Here is a 10,920-nt window from a genome sequence, read left to right as displayed (position 1 = left end):
TAAAATTACAATTTTGTACAAAGCATATATACATTATTTCACCACTTGATTCATCGACTCTTCAAAAAGATTCCCAAATTCACACTAAATTTACATTTAGGTTAACATTTTAATACTTGGGTACTAAATTGAACAATTTTGGTAATCAAAAACTAAAGTGGTGAAATCCTAATAGTCGATGGACCATTTTAGATAAAAATTGCATAATTAGGGACTAGATTGTGCAACTTTAGTAGGCAAAGATCAAAGTGATGAAATTTTATTAATCGAGAGACTATTTTTAGTAAAAATTACATAATTAAGAACTAAATTGAATAATTTTAAAAATCGAAGACTAAATTGATGAAATTTTAATAGTCAGGGAACCAAATTGTGTATTAACTCCAATTTTTATTTTATCTTAATTTAATTTGAGAGGACTAAAATTAATATACATTATTTTGGCGCAAGGCAGAGGTGATATCTCTATGTACATGCGAGACTGAGGAGAGTGGAGCTGGGTGGCCACCGGTTTGATTCAGCGTTAAAAACTAAGAAATCGACTGCGACTGCATTCCGGCCGGGAGGAAATGGCCGCCGGCGACGAAGCAGATGCTCCGGCAAGCAAACGCCTCAAAACACTAGAGCCGCCGCCGCTGCTTCAATCTTCGTCGTCCGATAAGGGGAAGTCCAAAGTGGAAATCTCGGAGTCGGAGGGCGAGGAATCGGAAATCTGCTGCGGGATTTGCCTGTCGGAAGCCGGGCAGGGCTCCGCCATAATTCAAGGATGCATCGACAGCTGCGAGCATTTCTTCTGCTTCTTGTGCATCATGGAGTGGTCCAAGGTTGAGTCCAGATGCCCCATATGCAAGGCCCGATTCTCCGCCATCCGCCGCCCTCCCAAACCCCCCGTCTTCCCTTCCGAGCGCGTTGTTCGCGTCCCTCTTCGCGATCAGGTCAGGCTGATTACAATTTTTTTTTTTAATTTTATTTTCTGTGATTAATTATGGTAAGTTTTTACTTGTGTCTGGAATGATCTATGCCTGGAATTGCACTTTTTTGTTTAAAATTTTGCTTGTTTGCGTAAATTCTCTGTACCTGTAAAACAAGGTTACTATTTTGCCTATAACTTTGAAGTGGAATTCTGTAATAAGTTCAATTAACTGGAATGAATAGGAAGAAATGAACAGAGAGAAGTGGTTATATACTTATATCATGTTTTCTGCACTGCATTTTAGGATCACCACACAGTAGATATTAGATATAGTGCCTCAGAGTCTCAAACTAGAGCTAAAAGATTTATATTTTATAATGACCAGTGCATGGGGCAAGAAAGGAAGAATTAAGGAATAAAAGAAGAAAAAAGAATAGAATGAGAGAGAGAGAGAGAAAGAGAGGTGATACCAAAATGGCGCCTTTCTGGTGTTTAATTCACACAATTCGCGCCCTTGGTATGTGCCACTGAAAACTTGGTCAAAACGTTGTCGTTTAACTAGACTGATTTCAATGGCAAAAACGCTGTCGTCTCAATCTAATCCCTCCTCAATTAGTCAATTCTGAATCCTAGTGCCTCAGAAGGAAGTATTAAGTAAAATAAGAATATAATGTGTGTGTGTGTGTGTGAGAGAGAGAGAGAGAGAGAGAGAGAGAGAGGTGATACCAAAATGGCGCCTTTCTGGTGTTTAATTCACACAATTCGCGCGAGAACTTGCTGAAACGTTGTTGTTTTAACTAAACTGATTGCAATAGCAAAACGCTGTCGTCTCAATGTAATCCTTCCTCAATCCTGAACCCCAGTAGTTGACTAGACTAGATTAAGTGCCTCAGAAGGGTTCTAGACAACTTCAACTATACTAACTCTAACAACTAATGCATCTCTTAGAAGGGAAGGAATGGAAAAATGTAAAGGAAATAACAAAATGGTGCTTCTTTGGTTATCAATCTTTTTCCATTCTGAATTCCTCACTGAGCTCAGAATCATAACAAATACACACTATCTTTATAAAGTTGTAAGTTAGTTTATGGATTGGAATTTAGAATAAGTTACAGAGTATTATTATTATTTTTTAAAAACACACTATCTTTATAGACTTACCTATCTATTTATACACACACACAATCTTTCTTTATAGATATACATATACTACTAGCACTTTTGTATAGATAAAAATAATAAAATAGGAAAGAGTAGATTTTAGGAGTTATGCAAGCAATTAACTGAAAGTAAGAGTCAAGACCATTGAGAGTTTCCTCTTTGACGCTCTTCATATTTTGAAGCATGTACTGTGCAGGTTTACAATTATTTTGGAAATTTGACAACTGGGTCATTTGATCCATATTCAGAAGTTCAATGCAATGTGTGCCATAGCTCTGCTGATGATTGTCTTCTTCTACTGTGTGACCTTTGTGATTCTGCTTCTCATACTTACTGTGTTGGTCTTGGTGCCACTGTCCCTGAGGGTGACTGGTTTTGCTCAGACTGCAGTCTTCTGAGGACTGAACATGCCAAAACTGACACAAGTGCTGATTGTGATAATCAACTTAAATCTGCTGCATGCCATGGCCAGATATCTTCAACAGGGGAAGTTGTGTCTATTTATGAGATTGTTCGAGAACCACAAACCAGCTATGTTGAGGGTTTATCCTTAGTTAATTCTGATACAAGTAGTGTATCACCTCAAGTTGTTACTAGCAAAAGAGAAACTTTGTCAAATGATGTGGATGAGTTGGCTTCTTCAAGAACTAAGTTGTCTGCTAAAACACTGTGGCACTGCCGCGGTGTAAATGATCGTATACGCACGTTACGCGAAAATTGGGATGGGTTACAGAGTGGATCCCTGTATTTCCCTTCTAGCAAAAAGCATGACAGTGGTATTGCCAAACAAAAACCGGAAACTGGTTGTGATAAAGGTTCATATGAGATAAACAAGGCCTGGAAGATGTGGGATATTGCCAAGTCAGTGGTGCGCAATCATGATAGTTCCAAAACACTAACTCAGGCCTCAAAACAAGCTTCAAAGAAAATGAATACCTGTGCAGAAGCTTGTGGTGGGCATTTGAACTCTCGCTTGTCACATAGGCAACAACCTGGTTTCAATTGTATTGGACAGGAAGTTCCTCACCGGTATCATCCTCTTAATAAAAACTACCATATGAATAGATCTCAGACGTCTGGACAGCGACAAAAGCAAGAAAACGTTACTTTAAATCGGTCTCCAAATGTTAAAAAAGGCTTTTTAGAGAAAATGAATACCGACACAGAAGCTGGTGGAGGGCATTCAAACTCTCTCTCATTGCACAGGCAACATCTTGGTAACAGTGGACCAGGAAGTCATCTTCAGTATCATCCTCTTGATAAAAACTACCAAATGAATAGATCTCAGATGTCTGGACAGCAACAAAAGCAAGATACCGTTTCTTTGAAGGTGCCACCAAATGTTCGGGAATGTTTTTCAACTACTCACTTGGCATTACATTCCAAAATGACATCTTCTAAGGAAGATCATGCTTCGTTTCAACCAACTGCTTGTGATAAAAGTGGACACATGAAGAAGAAAGACCTACGTAGCATATTGCCTGGCTCGGATTCTTCTATGAGGTCAGCACAAACTGTTTCAAGTATTAGTCATGCTGAAGAGGAACTTGGTCTCTCTTCCTCAAGAAACAAGGCGAAACATCTGAAGGATAAAGTTGGGGCAGAAAAATTTGACGAGAGCAGAAAAGCTAAAGATGAATATGAAGCCAAGACTGAGATTCAATCTCTAGTCAAGCTCAATTTGAAACTCCTATCCAAGGATAAAAAGCTAGGTATGGTTGCTTTTTTTTGTCTTTTAAATACATCTTACCTGCACTTCACAATTTCACTGCAAGAATGATGTGGCTGCACATAAATAGTCTTTTTTTGCATCTTTATACATTTGAATTGAACATTGTAATAGTTATCATTTTCATTTTTTTTATTTGTTCCTTCAAAATTATTAATTGCTGCCTATACATTACTACAGTAAAAGGGGAAAGAACTTTTACTCTCCAGTGTAGGGAAGGTGAAAAATGATGTTCATCAACATGATTGTCAAATAAGAGTTTGAAGCATATTCCATATATATCTTGCCTTGATGTGATGTTATTAACCATCTCTTTGCAGAAGCCGAGAAATTTAAAGAAATTGCAAGGCTCTCCACTCATTCGATCTTAGCTGCTTGTGGTTTGGAGCAACGACGCCCTGGGATTCCTGCATTTCCAAACTCCATATGCTTCCATGTGAATGAAGTTTCTGAAATTCGGAGATCCACTTTAATGCCCAACTCTTGTAGAGAGTGTTTCTTCTTATTTGTAAAAGATGTTGTCAGCAGTATAATGTTGGAGAGAAGGGGGTGAACCATTTACTTTAGAATATGTATAGTTTTGGTTGAGGGGTGATTGTTGGCCTCTCAAGTGGATGCACATTGTATATTTTTGTACCTTGAATCTTTTGTCATTGTCTAGTAGATAATAATAATGTAATAACATTAACTCTTTAAATCTGTCATGTCTACCAAAATCATGATGGGTTGTAAACTTCAGAAAATACGTAGTCGCTATACAAAATTGTACTTTGGGTGAAGTTTGTCTGGTGAGTTATCTATAATTGATCTGTTGAAATCAAGAAGCCTAATAGACACTTCAAATTTAAACATTGTGATTATCAAGTTAAGATTTACCTTTGAAAAAAAAAAAAAAAAAAAAAAAAAACTGTTTCAGAAATGACAATCAAGGACTTGGGATGATGGGCCTATGGATTTGAGTAGCATAGCCCATTTTAGGATTTCATTTTGGGCTAAGTTGGCTTTCAAAGCCCATAAATGCTTGCCCACAAAAATACCAAAGTGAAATTTAGTTTCTAATTTTTTTTGGGTGTTTTTTTGCACTAATTATAAATGGGTAATAAGAAAGAGAATACGGAGTATCAAAAAAGGAACCTATAAATCCCCTATAATTACACGTGATAGAGCCACGTCAGCAGGAATTTCATTGGACCTATGTACAACAGGTCACTTGGGGAAAGCAATGCACATGCCCCCACTTCTGGAAAATGACCCCTTCCCACCCTTTACTAATATCATTTTTTTGATACATCAAGTTTCTGAGCCGGCAAAAAGAGTTTTCATCACTTCTAATCGATTAAGGTGTTTCCATCACCTCTAATCGATTAAAGTCTCTCAGTGATTAATCGTACTAATTAAGCTAATTTTACATAGTAATATCATAAAAATTATTGAAAACACACGAGATTGAGTCTGTAGTATAAAGTTTTTTTAGAGTGATTTTTTTTTTTTTGGTAATTGGTAGATTATTACACATGAACATATTCACCTAGTGCATACCTAGCGAATTTTTCTTGACACAAAAAAAAAAAATTGAAAAAAAAATTTAAATTTTCGAGTTAATCTTAAAGATATATTTAACAATATAATTATATTTTAACAACAAAATCAAATAAAAATGAACACATTAAAATTAAGTGGAACGCCGTTACTTACTCTTATATTAATTACTATAATAAATATATTATGAGGGATGGGATTATACTAATATTATAATGTGGTATTGTGGTTGCAATTGTAGCCAACGAATATTCCAAATTTAAAAAAAAAAAAAAAAAAAAAAACATTAATCATTTTATGTAGAAAATAAAAGTTGCGTTTTGGAGAAGTGTGGGTCCCAAGATTAAAGTGTGTCCCACGTGACACCGTCACGAGGATGAGAGCGACGCAACCGCCTAGGACTCGAAGCACGTGGTTTCACGTATCACCAACGATGCTCCTAAGCTTGATTATGTTACCAAAAATTGTGCCCATATTACCCCCTTATCCCTTCTCCAACTTTTCTATAGAATAATAAATATTCCAACTCCATAATAAAGAAAACAAAATTTACAATTTAATTTGGAAAAAATAATAATTTAATTTTTTATAGGAATTAAAGGAAGTCATTCTACATTCCATGTACAATGAATATGTCAGGCATCATTAATAATTTAAAAAAATCAAATTAAACTAATAATCCTTTTTTTTCTTCCAAAAAGTTGAACTCCAACCCTAAGGGGCCCCCACACTCCGACCCAATAAGACATTTGGGAGGATGTAAATCATGGTAACTCAACTAAACATGAACCACAGAGGCTAGACCGGTGCTCACTGCGCAAGGAACCCCCTCACTTTGATAATAATCCTTTTTTTGGTACTAGAGATGCAAATAATGATGCATCTTGATATTGTATAAAACTCAGTCAAAAATTGTTTTGATATATGAAAAAGTCTGTAATTGATACTTGAATATGCATTATGGATCGATCTCTGGTTAAAATTTATAATTATCAAAACAAATATCTGATAAATTTAAATGGATATGATTGAAGACTAGAGATTTTGAAAGATACGATTGATCTGAGATATAAGTAATTTTTGGTCAAATAAGTCGTAAGAAATCATCTTATTTTCAGTTAAAATTTTTAATAAACATTTGTATTTAATAAAGGTATTTGTATTTATCAAATCAATATAATTAATAATTAATTCATTAAATGCGATTATTATTCACATAAACATGATATTTGGTGAAAAGTGAAAACGATTAACCTATTTGGAGAAAAAGCGATTTGGCAGCGCAGTAAACGGGCGAGATAACAATAACGACAGGCGATAGGCGGAGCGTAACGGCGTTAAGAACTTAACACGGAATTCAACGTAAGTGGGAGGTCCCCACCGCACGCGATCCGGCAAGCAAAGCGACAGATTAACGGCAGGGGATGGGCGCACGTGAGCGACTCGTGGTTTCTCTCAGCTCACGTGCGGGGCGTACACCCACCTCTCACAAGCTGGACCCCACCCGGTCCCGTCACGTCATTTATGTGTTATAAAGCAGACGTGTGCTAATAGCAAGATCACTCCATTCCCCCCACTCCCTTTCTCCAATCACATGTCCAATCTAAAATTCTACTTTTACCCCTTCATTTTCATTTATTCAATTACTTCACTCTGATTCAATTAACAAAATTTGATTAAAGTTATTTTTAATTCAATTTTTTCATAATATTAAATTTAGTATTAGTATAACTGCAGTCAAATGTTCAATTTGAGTCGTTCAACTACAAATCACTCAGACTGATTTATCTTCTTATAGTTTTTTACTGACTAAAATCACAATCTGAGTTTCATTTAAAACGCACCTTGAAATAGTTGTTGCAGACTCTAATGTAAATCAAAATTACGAATTTGTAATAACATTCAGAAAACAAAAAATTAAGTAAGCAATGTTGTGCAAAACTTCTAATCCAAGTTACCATATTCATGTATCAAAGCTTCATTACTTTTTAAAAATTTTGTTGAATAAAATAAAACACCTCAAAGGGTTGAAAGGGAGAAGCCACCAATGCAAACCACTCTTTTTTATTTTAAATAATAATTCCTCATAATAAATCAAGAAAAAAAAAAATTGGATGCGTATAATGGGAGGGGCCCCACCACAATCGCACCATGAGTTGGCCACGTGATTTGGGAGGCGAACGATGTGGTAGGCAGGCAGTTTTTAAATCACGTGACTCTCCCCGCATTCTACGGTCCATCTGCCACGTTAGACTCCGCACCATATTTTATCCAAAAGCCAACATTAAAAATAATAAAATAAAAATTATTATCTTAATCCTCCGACACCATCAAGGAAAACCATTGTTAACTGATCCCTATAATGATACCTTAAGATAAAGAATGTCCATGCATCAAGGAAACTTCTCAATTACAAACAATTTAATTAAATAATTATTAGTTTAATCCCCATTTTAAACATTCTTTAGTGAATGGATCATGCTTAAGCTTAACCTAATCATTGAAACTTGCACTCTCCCCCCACTTGTTCTCCCTCATCTCTATTTCAAATACCCTAACCTTTACCAGCAGTTTAAGACAATTAATAATAAGGTTAAAATTTTATCTTTGTTGGTGTCTATTATGTTTAAGAGTTTTGAATTAGATCAAAGAGTTAGTGCAATGTTGCCGAAAAAAATAAATGCAGGAACCACATTATAGCCCATTAAGGTGGTTTGTTTGGTTTTCTCATTTAATTTTGAGCATATTTTAGTCCTAATTTTCACTTGGGACTTTAAAACCTATTTTGAACAAGCTATTTAGGACCTATCTTGGTCAGTATGGATCCTACTATTATTTGATTGATATTTTAATAATAATTGTAGCACATTCCTTTTATTTGATTATAACATGTTTATTAAGGTTCAATTATTACTAACTACCGTATTTTTTATAACGGTATTTATCGTTGGTGATAATATAATGTTTGGATCTATTTCCATATTAGAGCATTTATCATTCATGTTATAATTAACTTGGGACATTAAAGTTTATGGGCCTGACTTAAGCAATTTTGTGCTATAATTATTATCATTGTTTGATTTTGAGTCATTAAGTATCTAAGGATTACAATTACCATTTGAAGTCATTAAGACTTATAATTATTGTTTTGGCCATTACGAATTATAACTATTATTTAAGTTAATTATGTTTTTAATCTATTAATAGTTGTAAGGGCCTTAACAATAATATTCTGTTTTCTTAATGGTAAGCAATGTACATAGTTATATTGCCTTTATATTATTGGTAATTTGGTTATACCTTAATTTTAGTCTCCGACTCATTACAGTCTTGATTAATTATTATGTGGTAAATTGAGATTAGTATTTAGCATCCCTTAATTACAGTTTTACATTTATTGTGGTTATTGTTAATTTACATTAATGATTACTGCTATATTAAGTTGAGGGGCTAATCTCATTTATTATCTTTCATAATAATTATTCATTCATGGTAATCTACTATATTTGGTATATTGGTAAGATTACTCATGTCACTTCATTTTTCATTATTATTAATAATGGTAATTAAGTGTTACCAATAAACTGTTACGTACCATTGGGCGATTCAACTAAACTCTCCGTGAAGATGGGAGATTTTGGAGGCTTTCTTCGCTATCGCTGTCAGTGCTATCGATAGATGCAGTTTGCATCATTAAGGTACGCAAATCATTAATTACAGTTTATTATTATTGGTAACTACTGTTATAGCTGTTAACCATTTTGAACTAGTCACATTTTATCCTTAAGAATATGGAAACATTAAGATATGTATTACCATGTTTGTCATTATTAAAAATGTTCATAGTGATTATAATGCTCCTTATTACTATTAATATTTTATTTAATGATAACATCATTTTTATGGTATTAAGTCATGAATTGTTTCCAAATTGATTTATGTGGCATTTATTTTTGGACTTAAGTTTTATTAAATTTTGAAGTGATATCCAAAAATGTTTTAAAGGTTAACAAGTTTTAACTATTGTTTTTCATATTTAGTCTCCAAATTAACATAATACTATTATTATGGCTATTTATTGCTTTTTTGGTTATTTGCGATTTTCTGCCATTAATAATATTATTAACTGAGTTTTGGAGAGTGATTTTTTAATCAATTCAGAATTTTGGAAAAACATGTTTTCTTGGCAATCTATCACATAATTTATTTAGTATTTGAATTATGATTTTAGATGTCATTGCCCACATTTAGTTAAGTATGAATAATTGAATACACATTTGGTGTTTTTCATACTATTTAGATTGTTTTATGCTTTTAATCACATTAAGTGCATAATATTAAGTTTAATTATGCAATTAGAATTTGTGAGATTTTTATTTATGAATAAAACATATACTATGGCTTGATATTTGTGAATTCAACCCGTTTCTCACAAATTTGATTTTTTGCAATTAAAACTATTTTACGTGGGCGTATAGTTTTTAACCTTTCAAAGTACATTATTATTCAAATTTTGGATTTCTTTTGGTTAGAAGTCAATGCTAGTTTTGAATATTAATTGTATACTTGAGGTTATTGCTCATATTAAAATTGTTTTCAGTTATGCAATTTATTTGGAATATATGAGTTTATTATTTAATTTTATGCATATCTGTTCTAAGCATAATATTTTATTTTAGATTATGCGATTTATTATGCCTTTAGATTTATTATGCCTTTAGAAAGCATAGTTTGAGAATGGATTTAGTTCCTTATTAAGTTGAACTTTATGCATAAAATTAATTGCGGTAGTGCCTGAATTTATGCACGTCAATTTAGTTCATCAATTTAAAGCCTTATCCATAGGTGAATCTACAATCTTATAGATCTCCCAAGCGGTTTTACTTCAAACATGAGAACACATGACTTAGGGAAGTTTCTTGGGGAGGAATACTAGTTCTATGGCCCTGGCTTAAAAGCCTTGTTGCTACTAGTCCCCTTGCGACGCTACTCTGTCTAAGGAGTTGGTATTTAACCGAGCTTCGTCTCGACCAACTTTCCTGGGAGTATACCTAATAATTGTCTATCATGTGTTGGTTTAATTTGTTTGTTAGGCTTTAAATTCCCCTTTTGCCAAGTGATTACAATTTCTAGATTAATTAAAGAGTAGCCACAGCATCTTTAATTCACTAAAAATTGTCTAAAGTTCAAATCACATAAAGATGGCAATGATAAATGTCTAGTGATCTTATAATTCTAATTAGTTGGGGAGTAGCCACAGCATCCTCAATCAGTTAAATTATATATTGAGTTGTTAGGGTCACATAAAGTTTTAGACATATCAATTGTGATTAATTGTATGTAATATGATGGAATTTAGCCCACAGGCAATTTCGTTATATTTGTATGATTAATTAGGATGAAATACTGAACTATGATCATAATTTAGCCCACAGGCAATTATGTATCGGAATGTAGTTTAGTAGTTTTATCAGTGATGATATGAATAAAGAATTTTATTTACTTTATGAATAATTCTCATCTCTATCATGAAGCTTAATTTTATGATGTAAACTTTAGGTCATATATCTTAGTTTGC

The 10,920-nt window shown here is 33.6% G+C and overlaps 1 protein-coding gene across 5 annotated transcripts; it reads left to right on the top strand.

The window, feature by feature from the left end:
* Positions 1 to 462: 462 nt before the first annotated feature.
* LOC109149358 lies at positions 463 to 10,812 on the top strand. 5 transcript variants are annotated; one of them, XM_019297082.1, is made up of 5 exons: positions 463 to 935; positions 2,271 to 3,786; positions 4,124 to 4,380; positions 7,683 to 7,687; positions 10,800 to 10,812. In XM_019297082.1, the coding sequence occupies exons 1-3, from the start codon at positions 570 to 572 to the stop codon at positions 4,354 to 4,356; spliced, it is 2,115 nt and encodes a 704-aa protein (XP_019152627.1). In that variant the 5' UTR covers positions 463 to 569; the 3' UTR covers positions 4,357 to 4,380; positions 7,683 to 7,687; positions 10,800 to 10,812. The 5 variants fall into 5 exon arrangements, with proteins under 5 accessions (XP_019152627.1, XP_019152628.1, XP_019152626.1 ...); XM_019297083.1 differs by lacking the exons at positions 7,683 to 7,687; positions 10,800 to 10,812 and having other exon boundaries at positions 2,271 to 3,281; positions 3,345 to 3,786; positions 4,124 to 4,502; XM_019297081.1 differs by lacking the exons at positions 7,683 to 7,687; positions 10,800 to 10,812 and having other exon boundaries at positions 4,124 to 4,502.
* The last annotated feature ends 108 nt before the right edge of the window (positions 10,813 to 10,920 follow it).

Source organism: Ipomoea nil, unplaced genomic scaffold, assembly GCF_001879475.1.
Source record: "Ipomoea nil cultivar Tokyo-kokei standard unplaced genomic scaffold, Asagao_1.1 scaffold2159, whole genome shotgun sequence".
Lineage (NCBI taxonomy): Eukaryota > Viridiplantae > Streptophyta > Magnoliopsida > Solanales > Convolvulaceae > Ipomoea > Ipomoea nil.
The sequence above is the reverse complement of the archived record's forward strand: the minus strand, read 5'-3'. Positions and strand labels throughout refer to the sequence as shown.